This window comes from Nycticebus coucang, chromosome 13, assembly GCF_027406575.1.
Source record: "Nycticebus coucang isolate mNycCou1 chromosome 13, mNycCou1.pri, whole genome shotgun sequence".
NCBI lineage: Eukaryota > Metazoa > Chordata > Mammalia > Primates > Lorisidae > Nycticebus > Nycticebus coucang.
In genome coordinates, this window is record NC_069792.1 from 62,529,767 (window position 1) to 62,547,838 (window position 18,072).

Consider the following 18,072-nt stretch of genomic DNA (forward strand, 5'->3'; position numbering starts at 1 on the left):
AGGAGTTGGGAGGTTGCTGTGAGCTGTGTGATGCCATGGCACTCTACCGAGGGCCATAAAGTGAGACTCTGTGTGTCTCTACAAAAAAAAATAATAATAATAAAGGGGAAAAAGGACAAAAATAAGCAGTTAACATTTGAGATTCAATAGACAAATACTCTTATAAACAATTCCAGAAACTTTCCCTTTCAGGCAGCTTTTGAGGTTACTGAGGTTACTGGGCACCTGTCTGAGGCCTGGGACAGAGTGAGGCTCCCAGGCAGTGTTTGCACTGAGCTGGGGTGTGGAGAGTGCCTTGTATGTGATGGACTGGTGGGGAACCTCTGCCTGTGGGACCAGATGACTGTGTCTCTGCAGCTGTGTGCTCAAGATGATCTCTCTTTATTTTCTTTTACATTTTTAATGAGCTTTCTTAAGAAAATTGAATTTGGACTTTTTTGTATTTCACCTAAAGATCCTCTAAGCTGCTTCCCCACCTCACTATATACCAAGGAAAGGAATTCTGATACAGAGGGCCAAGTTTTTTTTTCTATCACTAAAGATCTGGGGATAGTCTGAAGATTATCTGAAGGAAAGCAGTGATTGAAGGAGTGGGACAAGGGAAGATGGCCAGAGGCTACCAGGCCACAGGTAGAGACAGGTCCTGGAGAGAATGGACTAGCATCCTGTAAGGGAGAGGGCAGGCCTGGGAGTGAGCTTTCACGTACTTACTTGGGTAGAAGTTTCTTGCCTGTGGTGGTTGAAAACACTCTGAGCTCATTTCTAGGGAAGTTGTAGAGTCACCTGGAAGAGGTTTTTAAAAATAAACAGTAATTAAAAGGAGTGACCCTATTTGAAGGAAATAATGTGGGCTTTATAATTTCCTGAGGTCCCTCTTCACCCTCAAGTCTTAAATTGATGAGAAGCCAGGCACACTTCCTTTTTCAACAAAATTTTCAAACAAGTAAGTAAAAGATAGATTTTCTTTTGGAGGAAAATAAAGGAGTACCCTTGGATATTTTCTGGCCAGCTCACATGCCACTAAGATGTAGCTCCGGTCCACATCCTACCCTCCTGTCAGGCAGTGGCTTTCGGCATCAGTGTGGTCCTGATCCAGGGACCGCAGTCTCCCCACTTGGTGTGGCCTGAAGGAGAAGGGAGGGACCCCAGTACCTGGGTGGGAGCAAGGTGGCAAAGTGGTGGATTCCTGCTCTCCCTCCCTGAGCCCCTCCAGTAACCCAAATGGGCCTGTAGTAGAGTGGGCTTTGCTTAGCAGTAACAACTGTCTCTTCATATATGGAATCTTTGGAGAAAGAGGGAATTGAGATGTTTCTAGACCAATCTTCTGCCTGCAGGTTGAAATTTGGCTAATGGGGATCTGCCATTCCTTTACCTCCAGAGAGACCCCTCCAAAGAAAAATAATCCATAACCTGCCATGGTGCCCTTCAGGGGGGTGGGCTTTGGAATCAGGTAAACCTGGGTTGGCAACTCAGCCCACAAGTCTAATCAGCCAGGAGATGGGAAGCAATTGGGTTGATTTCTGAGCCTCAGTTTCCTTCTTTTGGTCTGACTGTGAGACGGTGGGGACAGCAACCCCGTGTTAGATCTACCTCTACCTCCACCACCTCAGTCCATTCTCTGGGCCAGGCAGCCCCTTAGTCATCAGCTAGCCTGAATTCATTTGCAGTGTGACAGTAACAATTTTCTTACACAGTTGCTGCACAGAGTAAACGAGTTGAATGCCTGGCACCCATAGGCCTTCCTGTTTGTAATTTTTGTCTTCTGGAAATTCTTCTCTCCTTTGACCTAAACCCTAGTGTTATCATCCTAATGTTCCAGAAAAGAGACGAGAACTCAGAACTTGACAATGTCCCTCTGGATACAGGCTAGGTGGGAGAACCCGTCAGGACCTTGGCTGGGCTTCTCCACCCGCACCTTCCCGATCCCCTTGGATCAGTGACTTGACTGTGGATCTCTGTCTCAGGACTTACCTCCAAGAGCCTGCTGGTGAGGGAGAGAGGAAGGAAGGGCTCTCACACAGTCCTGTCCCTACGGCCTTGCCATAATGGACTCTGAGTGCTGGGCTAGGGAGGTCAGTGGATTCCCGGAAGAAATTTTTTTTCAGATTCCTCCTGTCCTTGGCCCTGGCCCTTGCCTGCCCCTTGCCTGCCCCTGCAGCCCTCTAGACCTACAGCTCCAAATCCCCACCCTGGGGGGCAGGGTACAGGCCACCTCTGCAGGACCCGCACCACAGCCACATTCCCATGAGGCACTCAGGCCTCAGAGCAGGCCAGCTCCCGGCATGCCCAAGCTTGAACAGGAAACCGGATCCAAGCTACCCTCCTGGGACTTTCGCAGGGAACACTCCCCGCTCTAACCTAATCAGTATGTTCCTGTCACCGATGTTTACACAGCCAAAGCTGGGGTTGAAAGGGAGACATTTGTCAGGCTCTAGCTCTGTTTAAAGGCAAGCTCTCAACTCGGTAGGATTGAGAAAGCTTCAAAATAACTCCTCCATCCTTGTCAGAAGTTTGCATCCCCTTTGTAACACCCCATTTAGCATCTGGCCTCCTCCCTGGGACCAGGCATCTCCTCCTCACCCCAGTGCTTCCATTGCCCAGGGAGCTCCTCCAGACACCTGCAGCCCAGGGAAGCCTGTCCTCAGGCTGGGGTAGGGATGCATCCTCTGCACATGGACCCCCTTTAGCAGGAATATGGGAGGCTCCAGCAAGGAAGTCATATTAAAGCCATTTGTGGAGCCACCAAAGGATCACTTTGATTTATAAAGTATGAAAGTCTGCCACTTACGAATTCATAGTGAATGAGTTATTTCCCTTAATTTGCTCCAAAGAAGCATATTACATTATCATTTCTAGTGTGAAAAATGGATTGCAGAGAAAGTGGGTCACTTTGTCACAAATGTTGAAAGTGCAATACTTTTCGGTAATGGCTTCCCATTGGTCTGCTGCAGGCTGGGTGGTTGGCTCCCTGGAGATCCTGGGCAGCCCAGCGAGTCTGGTGAGAAGCATCGGGAATGGCATCGCGGACTTCTTCAGGCTTCCCTATGAGGGGCTGACCCGGGGCCCTGGAGCCTTCGTGAGCGGAGTCTCCAGAGGGACGACATCATTTGTAAAGCACATTTCCAAAGGTAGCTATTTCAGTTCCTTGCAATCATGCCTTAATTTCATCCCTTTCCTGCCTTGTTCTTTATTTTTAAAGAATGTGTTAAAGTTTGAAATGCACTCAGAGCGCCTGTAGCTTTGTTTGACTTGTTAGCTTGCAGTGAAAGGTTGGATTTGTAACAAAGCTCATACATAACATCTTATGTTTTAAACAGATTGCTTCTTGCCTGTACTGTGTGAAAATGTTTCAGAAACTTCAGAATTTTAAACCTCCCACTGGGAAAACAAGGGCTGACTCAACTGTTATTCCATGTGATAAATACAGAAATAGTAAAGGTGTTCAGGATTTCTGTTAAACATCAGAAATCCTACACTGGGTTGCCTCATCATATTTTTTTGAATGTAGATACAGTTGTCATAACTTTCTTAAGGGTATGAATACATTCTGACATGGTAGCTGATCTGGAGGGAAGCAGCCAGCTTTCCTCTAGCTCGGTATGTAAACAGTGCCATCTTGTGGGCTGAGTGAGGCCCATGTGCTTCCCAGAAAAAGGAAGATTATTTTAGTTTTTTCTGCGTGTGTTTGCTTGATGATATTTTGGTCAGGTTAGTAGTGACTTGTGAATGAACAAGGGCCATCTAAAACCCTCCTACTTATTAGCAGCAGGCAGGGAAAACAGGACAAAGGGCTTCTTCCCCATGAAGTGCGTTGTACCATAGATAGTGCTACAACGCCATTATGAGTGGGCAGGTTGTGGAATTATCTAGAAGGCATAAAAAATGATTTGAGTTGAAATTATTAGAATCTGTGATCCATATATGGGGTAGGTGATTAGGGGTAGGGGCTGCCCAGAGAACCCCAAGAATAATACAAGTTCCATGGACAGTGGAAAGGCCACTCCCCCAGGCCCCAAGTCATCCCAGAGGCTGGGGCTGAGCTGCAGAAACTCACCAGATGAGTCAGCGGCAGATTTCTCACTCTTGACACTGGAATCTCTGTGGTTGTGTTGTTCTTATTTTAAAATAAGACAACCAACACCTATTAAACTGAACTTCAGTGGTACTTTGAGCATATTGCCTCACTGAATATTTTTACACTTGCTCTCTGTTAGCAAAGTCTCTTTGGTTTGTTGATATCCGTGTGTATACACACATGGGGGGGATTTCTTTCTTTTCAGATTATGGTAAATATGCAGTTGTGAAAATGACACTTCCATTTCTTCTTGGAACTAGCTGTTTGATAAGAGATGAGCTCGTTGGCTGTGTCCAGATCTGTCCACTGATATTATTCAGTTTTGCTCTCTGAGGTGGATGGAGACCTGCTAGAAGGGCCCATGACTGTTTGAACAAGATGCTGACACTGCCTTTCTTAGGGAAACCAGACGGAATCATAGCTTTCACAGGATCCGCTCCCTTTTTGTCAGTTGACATCCTGAATATCAAAACTATACATATTTTCCATGACACAATAACTATTTCCTCAGATTATCAAATGATAAAATTTAGTGCTTCCCTTTATTATAACTGTGTAATATAGAGGGAACAATGTTTATTACTAAAGCAGAAACATTTCTTTTTTTTTTTCTTTTTGTAGAGACAGAGTCTCACTTTATCTCCCTCAGTAGAGTGCTGTGGCGTCACACAGCTCACAGCAACCTCCAATTCCTGGGCTTAGGCGATTCTCTTGCCTCAGCCTCCCGAGTAGCTGGGACTACAGGCACCCACCACAACGCCTGGCTATTTTTTTGTTGCAGTTCGGCCGGGGCCAGGTTTGAACCCGCCACCCTCAGCATATGGGGCTGGCGCCCTACCCACTGAGCCACAGGTGCCAACTAGAAACATTTCTTTATAATCTTAAATTTAGGGCCCCACACAGTGTCTCACGCCTGTAATTTTAGCACTCTGGAAGGCCAAGGTCAGTAGATTGCTTCACCTCAGGAGTTTGAGACCAGACTGAGCAAGAGCGAGACCCTATCTCTACTAAAAATAGAAACAAAACTAGCCAGGGGCAGCACCCATAGCTCATTGGGTAGGGCTGCCACATACACCAAAGCTGGCGGGTCTGAGCCTGGCCTGGGCCAACTAAGACAACAATGACAACTGCAACAAAAAAAATAGCCGGGCGTTGTGGCGGTCCCAGCTACTTGGAAGGCTGAGGCAAGAGAATTGCTTAAGTCCAAGAGTTTGAGGTTGTTGTGAGCTATGACACTACAGCACTCTACTGAGGGCAACATAATGAGACTCTGTCTCAAAAGAAAAAAAAAAAAAAACTAGTCAGGCATCATGGCAGGCACCTATTGTCCCAGCTATTTGGGAGGCTAAGGCAAGAGGATCACTTAAGCCCATGAGTTTGAAGTTGCTGTGAGCTATGATGCGACTGCACTCTACCCAGGATGACAGAGTGAGACTTTGTCTCAAAAAAAAAAAAAAAATCACCAACATAACCTTATCCTTTAAAATCAGAGCAGACCTCAGTGAGGTCTAAACTAACCAGTTTTTTATTGATTTCTCATATCTAGACTTGCAGAAAAACTAAGCAGTTTACACCAAGCCTTGACAATTACATGATAATGAAGGAGAATTTTCATGCAAAACTCTAGGCTACTTTCTGATAACTTAGATTATTTCTTTACCTCTTGTAGGAGCACGATTAGCCTCAAGGGCAAATGTTAATCTTCAGCTCATTTTCTTAAGGCTCTTGCTCAGGTTGTCCAAGTGGGAGCCACTGTCACCCACCACTAGGTCCCAGGAGGGGCTACAAAGGCTCCCACTGCCCCCAGGCCTCTGGGACCACTGCTCTGGAGTCCACCGCATCTGTGACAAGGAGGCCAACTCTGTGTTCTTGTGTCCTCAGGTACACTCACGTCCATCACCAACCTGGCCACCAGCCTGGCCCGGAACATGGACCGGCTGTCACTGGACGAAGAGCACTATAACCGACAGGAGGAATGGCGGCGCCAGCTCCCCGAAAGCCTTGGCGAGGGGCTGCAACAGGGCCTGTCCCGGCTGGGCATCAGCCTGCTCGGTAAGGGTCTGCCAAGGGCTATGGGAAGCTCTGGCTGTCTGCACTCCTGCAGGCAGACTGCAATGCGGGGTCTCCAGGAGTGGCCACTTCACTTTCTCCCTAGAAGTGACTGTTAATTGCTCAGAGAGGATAAGGCACTAACTGTTATCCCCCAGCCCCAGGCACCTGTGAAACCTGTGCACCAAGACCCCATTTCCCTGACAGGGGGCCATCCCAGAACCTGCCTGGATGCTATGCCTTCCTTTGCCTCTCATGTGAGATGTATCTTAGGCCTTACTGTAGTTCTTCATAGGAAATAATAATTCCATCGGAGGCCCCCCAAGCATAGGGGTGTCCATACAAGGACAGTGGCATACAGCTGCTGACTTTTTCAAGTATGAGGCGGCCCTTTTTGAAGCACTGGCACCCTCATCCCCATGGATGCTGCAGGCACTTGCCCTTGTTTGAGAAGCACCCAAGCAACATGCAAATGTCATGTAAACTTCGGTGAGGAGCCTCCTTTTTCTTTTTATTCCATCTTATTTGTTTTGAGATCTGCCTGACTCACAGAAATTATAATTTGTCAAGCAGCCAGATGGTATAGTTAGAAGTGAAGATTGCTATGGGTAGTTCAAAATATCACAAATGTTTGAAAATAAGTTGCTTTAGAAAAATCTATAAAAAGGAAGCTTCAGAGCTGAAAGCTTGCAGCACAGGATTTTCAAGGGTATTTTTTGTTTATTTGTTTGCAAAGGAATTTAAAACTGTATTGTTTGGCAGTGTGCCTTCCGTGCATCTGAGGGAGTGTGCGCCTCACAGAGATCAAAGTGACCAAAAGCAGCACAGAGCAAAGGGTAGAAAAGATGAGCTTGAAAGGATTTGTCCTCTCTCCAAACTTCAGTTCCATACACAACTCCTCAGCTTGCAACCACAGCCAGCTGAGGCTCTGAGAGGAAGTAGTAAAACGTTACAAGTCCAGGTTAAATTGCTAGAAGTTAAAGTAAGAACAGCCATGGTGTGGGGCACTGCCATGAGATAGGCCATGGAAACAGGGCGCTAGTGACCCGGGGCCGATAAATCTATGGGCAGAGGAGCGACCTCCTGCGTGGCTCAGCAATCCGAAAGCAATGGTGATGCCTTTAGAGAAGGTGGTGTGACATCCCTCAGGAGACCAGAGCCCAGGCTATCACGTCCAAGTCCTTTCTGTGTGATTGGAGGGGTTGCTCTCTTGTTCACTGAGGCTGGAAATACCATTATTAGAAATAATGAGGAGTGGCACAGAGCTCGTGTTTAGTGAACAGAGTTATTGTATTACGGTGGCAAAGGAACTGTAAGAGTTACTTGTTTTTTAAGAATATCTCAGCAAAAAGAGGCATTTGAGCAATGACTGGAGAATTTTCACATTAGTCTCATGGATCAAGTGGCAGTAACCAAAGTGACAATGAGGGTGTGTTGGGGGCCTCAAGGTCATTATTTTGGGACTTTGGGGACTGTTCATGCCTAAATGTAGGCTTAAGTGCCTTTGCTCTGGTCTAGAAAGCTTCATTCCCTCCATCCCAGCTTTTCTTGGAGCTGCCAGGTGACTAGAGACACCCAAGCTGGCTGCCACAGGGCCATCTCTACTCTGAGTCTCTGATTCCCTTCCAGCTGGAGGGTTATCTTCTCCTGTATAAGATTGTGTCCAGTGGTAGGAATAGGTTCTGGAAGGAGACATGACTCTGCCCTGATAGTGTCACTTTTGGGAACATGGCGGACAGGGTAGGAAGCTATAAAGCTCCAGTCTTTGCTACAATCATTGTGTCCTATATATCCTTATCATGCAAGGTGGTCATTTAATCTGTGGAAAATGCAGTGGGCTCATGGAGTCTTTCTGCACCTCTGGTAATTTCCAGAAGCCTGGGGGTAACATAAATCCCTCTGCGTAGAGTAGCTGCACCTGCCGATGCTGGCTGCCTTCCGGGCCCATGGAGCTCTGGGCTCAGCCTAGCACATAGCTCCAGAGGTACATCCATCTCTGGACTCCACAGAGCTCCCAGAGCATGTCAAGCTGGGCCCTCACCAATTTCCTTTCCTCTAAGAGTTCAAGAGTCTGTCTATGTCCCATGTAATCTCTGGGTTATCACAAAATGCCTGGTCCAAGAACTACTGGATGTGTTGGTGGGAAGAAGATGGGGGGATAGAAACTACCGAGTTACCTCACTTTGGAAAGTATAAATTCATCACCATTTATTTAATCCATCCCCAGAAATGGTATCGGAAATTGCTTCTCTGACTCGTACTTCTTTTAGGCTGCTACCTGGTGTATGAAGCATTGCCAGGTTCTACTGAGGACACCCTCTCCCCTATCTTCATGGGCACTCTTGGCTACAACTTTGGAATCCCAGCAAAAATAGCCCTCAACCAGGTGGATCAGGAAAGTTCCCCTCCAAATGAATGGTACCCAGGAGTCTGCCCTCAGTCCCAGACTCTGCCATCACAGCCTGGTTAGCAGTTAGTTGGGAGCTTAGGAATAATAGGTCAAAGCACTTTCTTCTCTGTTTGTTAATCTATTATAGTTAAAAAAAAAAAAAAAAAGTGGAATAGGGTGGCTCCTGTAGCACAGGGAGTGGGGTGCTGGTCCCATATACCAGAGGTGGCAGGTTCAAACCCAGCCCCAGCCAAAACTGCAAAAAAAAAAAAAAAAAAAAGTGGAATATCCACTACTCTCTGTGAGTCTCCTTTCTCTTTGAAGAAGGCTGCAGTGCAGCATCCCAGCCTAGGCTTGTGCTTCTGCTTGGTGCCTATGGCTCAAGCAGCTAGGGTGCCAGCCACATACATCAGAGCGGGTTCGAACCCAGCCCGGGCCTGCCAAACAACAATGGCAACTACAACCAAAAAATAGCCGGGCATTGTGGTGGGTACCTGTAGTCCCAGCTACTTGGAAGGCTGAGGCAAGAGAATTGCTTGAGCCCAAGAGTTCGAGATTGCTGTGAGCTGTGACACCATTGCACTCTACCAAGGGTGACATAGTAAAACTCTGTCTCAAAAAAAAAAAGTACCTGAAAAAAATTTCACCATGTGGGAAGTACAGCATCAAAATACCCACAGAGACTAGAACTGTCATGGCTCAGTGACCAAATGTTTTTCTCCTGAGGTTGGAAAGCAAGTCACGGAAGAGGTGAGGAGCGAGGGAAGGCCCCAGTGTTTTCCTTGCTCCACAGAGGAAGTCCTCCTCCACACAGCACCAGCTCTCCGTGCCCTGCTGCCTCACGTCCAGGGGAGCCCCCTCCCAGCCTGTTCCTTTCCCACACGCTCATCAGATCACAGCCATCTGCATGTGGCCGCCCACCCCATGGGCCCGAAGCCAACGAATGAGTCTTAGGATCAATTTCTACTACTTACAGCCTTACACCAGAGTTTGAGTCTGTGACAGCAAATAATTTACCAATTGTGGGATTTAGCTGGATTATACTTCAGAAGAGAGCCTTCTAAAGCCCTCAGAGAAACTGCCTCTCCCAGGCAGTTGTTGAGAGCATGAAACAGCCACTGGCCACTCACAGCCTCTCTGTTCTCCAGCTCTTAGCACAAAGGGGGAGACAGCCACTCCTGGTAACCAGTGAGGTACTGGTGTGTGTGACAGGCCTCCCCTCGAGGGTTCTGGTGCTGAGCAGAGGGTGATCTGACAGCTCCTTTTCTAACTCTTAGAATCTGTAACACCTTGTCATGGGGCTCAGGCTTTCTACTTCCGGGGCTGCCCAGATAGTCCATCTATCAAAGCCACAGTAACTGGAGCCTGCACGATGGCCAGTGGCAGGAGAAATGGGAAGACCAAGGGCAGTTTCCCCGTCATACCTGTGTGCTGGTGAGCAGACAGATGTCAGCACCTGCGTGGGTGAGCACAGCTGGCCTGGCCTCTGTGTTCTGTGCAGAGGTTAGGGCTGGCACATTAAAGAGAATGGGAGCTTCTGAATGAAGTAACCGCCTGTCCCCCATGCAATTGTAATAGTCATAATGGGCTGGGAATGGCAGCTCACGCCGATAATCCTAGCATTTGGGGAGGCCAAGGCAGGAGGATTGCTTGAGGACAGGAGTTTGAGACCAGCCTGAGCAACATTGTGAGAACCCTAACTACACTGAAAATAAAAAAAAAAAAAATAGTATAATGAAAAGCTGCACTTGAGAAAAGACATTTCTGCCAGAAACACAGTTGATAAGTGAATTTGTACTCATTTCCCCTTTTTTCTACTCTCAAGTATGGAGACTTTTCAGAGAAATCAAATAATCAAATCACAAAAGCTGTGTGCTTTGATTTGATGCTGTTACTTTGCATTGTGTGCTATGCAATGATTTGAAAAGGACACCCCGGGTTCCCACCTCTCCCCATGTGGCCACTCACATTGACCATACTTGTGGAGAGCGAGTGATGCCTCAGATTCTGGAAAAGGGGATAGGAGTAGGCTCCCAGCCCAAGTGCTGGGTCTGGCTATCTGGGGAGCTGAAAGAGTGTCACCTCCCCCTACCTCCTGCCCCTGATAGCCAGAATGACCTGGAGGGAGCAGCTTCCTCCATCTCCCTGTCATTTCTTCTTAAGGTTTAGGCAATATTACTCTAGGCAGGGGAAACTGACCTGTCGCCTCAGGTCATTCGTAATCTGTCAGTGCATAAATTTAAAGGGCTCTGTCAAAACCTAGAGGAATGGAATCCCTGAAGAACATTCCCTTTACAATTGACCTGAAGGAACTGGCCTTTTATTTTACTCCATTTTGTTCAATGGAATAGGGCTTGAAATTAGCAGGTCATTAACTGAGACCTGGAAATCTCCATTTACCCCAGAGACTTTGCATTAGTGGCATTTGGAAAGATGGGATTTGACATGTACTAGAATTTCTATAAGGATTTTCATCAATCCCTAGCTGGTTTGAGTTGAAAACAGAATTCTGTCAAGAATTATTTAAGAAATTTTTACTTCTTTCTGTGTTAGGGAACCCTGTATTCTATCATGGGGAAAAAAATCAGGCCTGGTGAGGCCATTCCTAGATCTCATGACTGGCCCCTCAGAGGAGGGGAGGAGGTATCCTTTTACTGGTAACCAAGCTCAGAAGCAGGCTTTGGTGGCTGTTCTCAAATGAGGAGTTAAGTGGCCAAACCTCGAAGAAATGAGACAGAAGGAAGTTTTTCTGAGATTGGCACAGAGAAAGAGCCTGTTTCATAAACAGAATAAGCAGAAAGCAATAGCTTGGCTGTAAAGAGCTGGGCTGAGACCCACACTCCCTGGACTCAAACCCAGGTGCAATCACTGAACAGCAGTATGACTTGGGGGAAAACTCCATACCTCTCTCGGCCTCCGTGTTCGAATTTGGATAAAAACAATGACTGAAGGCCAGCGCAGCTTTAGACCAGGAATTCAAGACCAGCCTGGGGTGATAGTGAGGTCCTGTGCTTACGAAAAATAAATAAATAAAATAATGCCCAACCCCTAGAAATATGAGTCTTAAATTATCTCATAAAGCTCTTAGTATAGTCCCTACACCTAGGAAGCACTCGGTATAGATTACCTACAATGAAAATAATAATAATTACATCAGTAGTTACTCTTATTAAATAATTATTAAATTAGCATATTAATAATACTAAATTATTATTAAATAATTGCTATTCATAGTGGGAACTCAGAAGGGGCTGGCTCCTTCCAGGTTTTGCATCTTCCTGAGTCAGTGAAAACATATTAGTCTGAGCAGGCTTGCTCTCCTCCTGAGTAATTGTTAGCTCTTCTCTCTAAACTGTGTTGTCTGGCTTCTGGGAAAAGGTGGATGGGCAACACTTGGACTAGCCTGATGTGCTTTTTAGATTTTGAAATAAACTTCACAGATCCAGACTGTGTGGACCAAACCTAATCTGAACATTGTGTTTTGATAAAGACAATAAATGTCTGACTTAAACAGCCCTCAGTGTTCTTAGATAATTGATAAATAAATGTGGAGTAAAGAACTTTATAATGAGGGTGAGGATTCATTTTCAATCCAAATAAAGCTGTGTTCCAGATTGAGGTTTTCATTTTCTGAGGATTTTAAGCATCTGTCCTTAGTGAGCCTTTTGTTATTTCAGGTGCGATTGCCGGTATAGTTGATCAGCCAATGCAGAACTTCCAGAAAACATCTGAGGCTCAGGCTTCAGCAGGACACAAGGCAAAGGGTGTTATCTCGGGTGTGGGGAAAGGAATCATGGGAGTGTTCACAAAGCCCATCGGAGGAGCTGCGGAGCTCGTGTCACAGACTGGCTACGGTGAGTCGGTGGAGACGCTCGGCCAACTCGGACATGACTGATGAATTTGCATTATTGTACCAAAAGTTCTGTAAAATAATCTAACTTTTCACATGGCAAAGTGTAACAGAAAATGGCTTGGGGAAAAGGGGAAGGGGGGTTAAAAATGATTTTTGTCTCTTCGAAGCCCCCTCAACCCTTTCTCTTTGAGAACCAGAACCTACACTCCTGTCCCAGGCCAGTGGCCTGGAGGGGCAGGGGAATGTCTTTTGCTCTTTGTGCAGAACATGGCTCAAGAGAATTGTCTGGGTGAGGACACAACATGAATCTGGGTGGAGGCCATAAGACTGTTCTAGCTAAAGACAGGATGAATTCCAACAGAGGACACGAGATTGCCTTAGCGCAAAATGGGATTATGAGATTAATCAAAACCTTCAAAAGATTGCCAGAAGAGGAGAGTGCTGGTATTTTTGATACAGGAGTTTGCTAGTCTCCTCATTTGTGGGCAAATTAATAAAATTCTCCTTCCCCCTCCTTAAACTGCTTGTCTCTCCTTTTCTGATACGGTTTCTGGGGGCAAGTGCTGAGCTTTGGGTAACAAAAGAAGTAGAAAAATTTTAAAAAAATAGTAGCTATCTTTCTCTCTATGCTTACTTGCACAGAATAGAATTGTACTACTAATAAAAAGTAACAAAATTGTAGAACCAGAAAATCAGTTAGTGATTTCTTTGGGTTTGGGAGTGGCCTTCTCACCTGCAGACACCACCCTGTTCCTTGGGGCCAGGCCTAGTCTCCCCGCCAATGGCAGCCAAGGCACAGAGTCTGCGACTGAAACCCATTCCCCCAAGCAGACAGCTGCCATGAACTTGGGCTTGTGGAACTACTTGCACTTGGATGGTAGCAGGGTAGAGCCCCTTCCCTGCCCTTGACAAGCACCACCCTCCCATACTTACTTTCTGCGTTTTTGGCAGAGCACATTTAAAGTAACTTTCCATAAACATGACTAGGATCATTACCTTTTAATCTAAAATTAGTGTCATCATTTTAGTCATGAAGCAGACCTTCTACAGGAGCGCTCGCCTATCTGTAGGCACGGTAAGCAGTCTGCGTCTGGCCATAAAGTCTGCAGGTCTCCTGCACCTCAGTAGGTCTTATAGGAGGCAGCCAGATCTGGGCACGAAAACAGTGTCTGAAGGAAGAAGGCAGGAGACGAATGCCCACCCTGGAGGCAGCCGGAGGGAAGCATCTTTCAGGAGACCCTTCAGACGCTCGTGTTCCTCTTCCTTTTCCCACCCTGCCCCTCATTATTTCTCCCTCTGTGAATGACATTTTCACTCACAGCAGTAAGAATTGCTGCAGCTGGGAGGTGCCTGTGGCTCAAGGAGTAGGGCTCTGGCCCCATATCCTAGAGGTAGAGGGTTCAAACCTGGCCCTGACCAAAAAAAAAAAAAGAATCGTTGCAGCTTACAAGTGGTCAAAGTTAAACTCACCCTTATAAGGGCTATGCATTAATAAAAATGATGTTCCTTTTGATAGAGACTTCAGGAAAGGCACTCATACTTCATATGTTCCTTTGTTTTGAAAATGCCATTGCCCCTCACTGTGTGTGTTTCCCAGGGCTGAGGAACCCTCCCTTATGTAAGACTATCTCACAGCAGAGCTTCACATGGCCTTTTTGGTTTCCATCACTCTTGTAAAACTTTTATTACCAAACTGAAGGTTTTACAAACCACTAACTCTTAGTCTAATGACTACGCCTCGTTTATAAACATTTACAAGCCCTCAGAAAGCACACACAGTGTACCATCTTTGGTTCTGGAGTCTCTTTAGAGGCCTGTGTGGCCGCTGATGGGTGCCCTCATTCGGTGCTGGCACCAGGGAGACCAGGTAATAAACCAGAGGCCCTAAGAGCGCCCATAAATGTATATGGATTTGTGTTTAACAGCTGGATTAAGTCACTTCACATTTAAATGCTGTATCTAGGAAAGGGTGTGCCTTTGTATGTATCTATGTGTGTTGTGTTTTTTTTATTCTTTGGCTTGCTGTAGCACAGGTACAGAAGTATTGTTCATATTAAGGAAGTCAATTAACAATCTAGACTTTTTTAACACGTGAATTGTAAATGATGTGTAAGCTGTTGTTCCTGACCAGTTTCTCTCAGGAGCATTCTGCTTCCTCTAATTGTTACTGTGTGCTTAGACTGTAGCACACTCATATTTTAGTTACTAATGCAAGATCACCAGGGTTAAGAACATTATAATGTTTAATGATTATCTATATGCTGGCTTCCAAAGATGTGACATCATTTTGGATCTGTAACATTTTATGGATAGCTCTAAGCAGAAGACATCACCGTAGCAGGGAACTGTTTTCCAGAAAACAACTAGTAAAACACCCTTACTTCTCTTACCACAGGTATTTTACATGGAGCTGGACTTTCTCAGCTTCCCAAACAGCGCTATCAGCCAAGTGATCTACATGCCGACCAGGCTGCAAATAGCCATGTCAAATATGTCTGGTAAGATTATTGAGACACTTGCTCAGCTTGCATCGACATTATGCGTTAATAGCACCCTGCTCACTTTCAAGCTAATGAGCCAGACTTCCAGGGGAGCCCAAGAGGAACAGCCGTTTTTGGCATTGGCATCTTGGGTAGCACAAGGGAATAGGAGAGGGCCAGGGAAAGGCCATCTCCCCTTTGGAGCTGGCTGCACAACTCTTCTGCTCCACACCCACCATCCACAGAGGGTAGATACGTGGGGTGAAGCCCAGGCCTGTGGAGGGACCTGAGATTTCCTGTGGAACCAGCATTATTATTAGGGTGCTGTTTCTTTTCTTTTTTTCTTTTCTTTACTTTTCTTTCTTTCTTTCTTTTTTCTTTTTTTTTTTTTTATTTTTGTTGTTGTTGTTGTTGAGATAGAATCTCACTTTGTTGCCCTGGGTAGAGTGTCATGGCATCATTATAGCTGACAGAAACCACAGTCTCTCAGACTTAGGTAATCCTCTTGCCTCAGCCTCCTGAGTAACTAAGACTATAGGCACCCACCACAACACCTGGCTAGTTTTTTCTATTTTTAGTAGAGACACAGGGTCTTGCTCTTGCTTAAGTTGGTCTTGAACTCCTGAGCTCAAGCGATCTACCCACTTCAGCCTCCCAGAGAGCAAAGATTACAGGTATAAGCCACTGTGCCCAGCCTCTTTTTTTCTTTTTTTAAAGGGGAAAAAAAGGAGAAATCTTTGTCTCCAGGAGCAGCCAGGTTCTCTTGACCAGAATTAATTTGAGAATTAAATTGGCAATTAACATTTCAAGTTAAAATTAATAACAGCCTTTTGCCCTTGAGGAGCTTTGTGTGGGGTTATCCCAACTCTTGGTAAATAATGGGCACTGATAAGTGACCATCTTTTCAAGCTGACTCCTAGCCTCACTTTTCTCCTTTTATACAGGAAAATGCTTCAGTCTTTGGGCAAACCAGAAGTCCACATGGCCCTCGATGTGGTTCTGGTGAGGGGCTCAGGCCAGGAGCATGAAGGTTGCTTGCTGCTGACATCAGAAGTGCTCTTCGTGGTGAGCATCAGTGAGGACACACAGCAGCAGGCCTTCCCCGTCACAGAGATCGACTGTGTACAGGACAGCAAACAACACAACCTGCTCACTGTGCAGCTCAGGCAGCCAAGAGTGGCCTGTGATGTGGAGGTACATTTCAGAAAACAGAGTGACTAAAGCTAGCTGCCAGGGTGGCTGAGAAGTAGGCCAAGACTGGTGTGCAGGCAGCCTCTAGAGTGGCTGCCAGAGACCAGAAGGGCTGCTGGGCAGAGGAAGGAGTGTGGAGGTGGAAGAGCCATTGCAGAAGGGCATTGGGAAGCTCTCACCCCAGTATGCCCTGCACAGGAGACCCCAGCAGATGGCCAGAGGGACTCTTGGTCTGGGGTGAAGCCACCATGTGAACTAAACAAGGCTGATCTGGCTTGGTTGTCATAGGACCAGAGTGTTAGAGTGGACAGGTCAAGACAGTTGAGTTCTAAAATGAGTGGGTTGGGAGAGGAAGAGCTAGGATCAGGGTAGCAATTCCAGGAGGCCCCCTGATCCGAACATCTGATTTCAGGTCCGAGGCTGCCCACAGTCTGGAATAACTACAGCAGGTTTGTGGGTACACGAGAGGACAGCTACAGAAGTAAGGGACATCACGAATGAAGCAAGACACTCCCTCTGCCCACTCCCCTACTCCCAACCCTAGAGACTTCAGTGGTCAAAATGTTGTGAACAGATGTCACTGTCCTATCCACTGCTCTGTATTCTGTGGCTATGTCCCCTTCCCCATAGGACAGTTTCCTATCCCACAGGTACCAGGGGGGGCTCCTGGGAACAATGTTTAGAACTCTTGGGCCCCACAGCTCCTAAGATGTGCTGGTGGCTGACTTCTGGCACATGTAAGTTGATGTAGATGGATACTTAGGCAGGGCGTACTGGGTTTCAGGGGTCAGAGGTGAGCCCTGACCAGAATGACCGCAGCTTCTTCCCGTCCAGCCCAGGGTAAGCAGGTGCACCCACTGGAAAACTGCTCTCTGCCCCTTCCTCCCAGGGGGTGGCCTGATATGTGGGGCCTAATTGTTTACCTAAGAAACAGATATCTTTTTCCACACAGCAAGAGGGGATGGATCAGTAGCAAACTCCGGAGCCTGCTGGTCCTAACTTGGGAATTAGGAAGCCCTTGCAAAGGACAGCAGACTTGCCTCCAGCAGGTCCTGCCTGATTCCTCATTTCATTTCTCTTCTTGGTATGGGAGCCTGTATCTCCCTCACACCATTTTCTCAGTAAACTTATCTGGGAAGATGGAAAGCAGCCAACAACAACTCTTAAGATTTCTCCAGTTTCTTGGTTCATAATCAGTCAGGCTTTAAGCTGGGGCTTGGCACCAGGATGACATTTCTGCTTCAAATTGATGACTTTTTGAGAATAAACAGAGGTCAGATGTCCAGGCTGACTTTATTAGATCTGCCAAAACCTCCTGATCAGTTGACAATAAAGCAGCAGTTATCTGGCTACAGGATTTGGCAAGGAATAATATCATTATCTTCCAGTCCTTGGTCCTTAAGGAGAAACCTCCAAGGCCCTAAGGAGCATTCGTGACCATTAGCTGGTTCAGAGCTTAAACTGTTGAGACTGGAGATGCTTCTTTTACTGTTAAACTGTACTGTCTTCAATTGTGATCCTTTTGCTTTTCTGTTTGAGGTGAATACTGTGGGGAACTGTCATAGCTGGAGGGGAATAGATCTATTTCTCCGGAGGTTATTGAGATGATAGCTGGGGTCACTACCCCTAGAAGTTCCCAAGGCAATTTGGGATCATGGAATCAGAGTTAGAGGCAGAAGCAGAAGCTCTGGGCCATGCTCAACACTGGCTTTCCACTGGTGTCCAGGGAGAAAAGCAGACTGGGAATATGGAGCAGCTGACAAAGTGTGGGAAGAGGCTGAAAGCAGCACTGCGCCCCCACGGCACTGGGTCCTGGGCAGACCGTGGGAGGCCGGTGCTTTCCGCCTCCACGTTCTGTTTTCTTGGTGTCTGTCCCACTTCACCTTTCCCCTCAAATCATTAGGAACATCCCCTTAATTCTGCGTCCATAACCCTAACCTACCCCACTCCCCCGGAAGAAAACCCAAGCTGCAGAGAGCCTCTTTTTTTTTTTTTTATTTTTTATTGTTGGGGATTCATTGAGGGTACAATAAGC

At 46.5% G+C, this 18,072-nt stretch overlaps 1 protein-coding gene across 7 annotated transcripts in view; it reads left to right on the forward strand.

The window, feature by feature from the left end:
- VPS13B (vacuolar protein sorting 13 homolog B) overlaps positions 1-18,072 on the forward strand; it is a 980,186-nt gene that overhangs the window by 955,878 nt on the left and 6,236 nt on the right. For all 7 annotated transcript variants that reach the window (XM_053558614.1, XM_053558617.1, XM_053558615.1 and 4 more), the window contains 5 exons: positions 2,952-3,128; positions 5,957-6,127; positions 12,191-12,367; positions 14,762-14,864; positions 15,791-16,040. In XM_053558614.1, the coding sequence (XP_053414589.1) occupies positions 2,952-3,128; positions 5,957-6,127; positions 12,191-12,367; positions 14,762-14,864; positions 15,791-16,040 (878 nt within the window). The remainder of the gene's footprint in view (positions 1-2,951; positions 3,129-5,956; positions 6,128-12,190; positions 12,368-14,761; positions 14,865-15,790; positions 16,041-18,072) is intronic.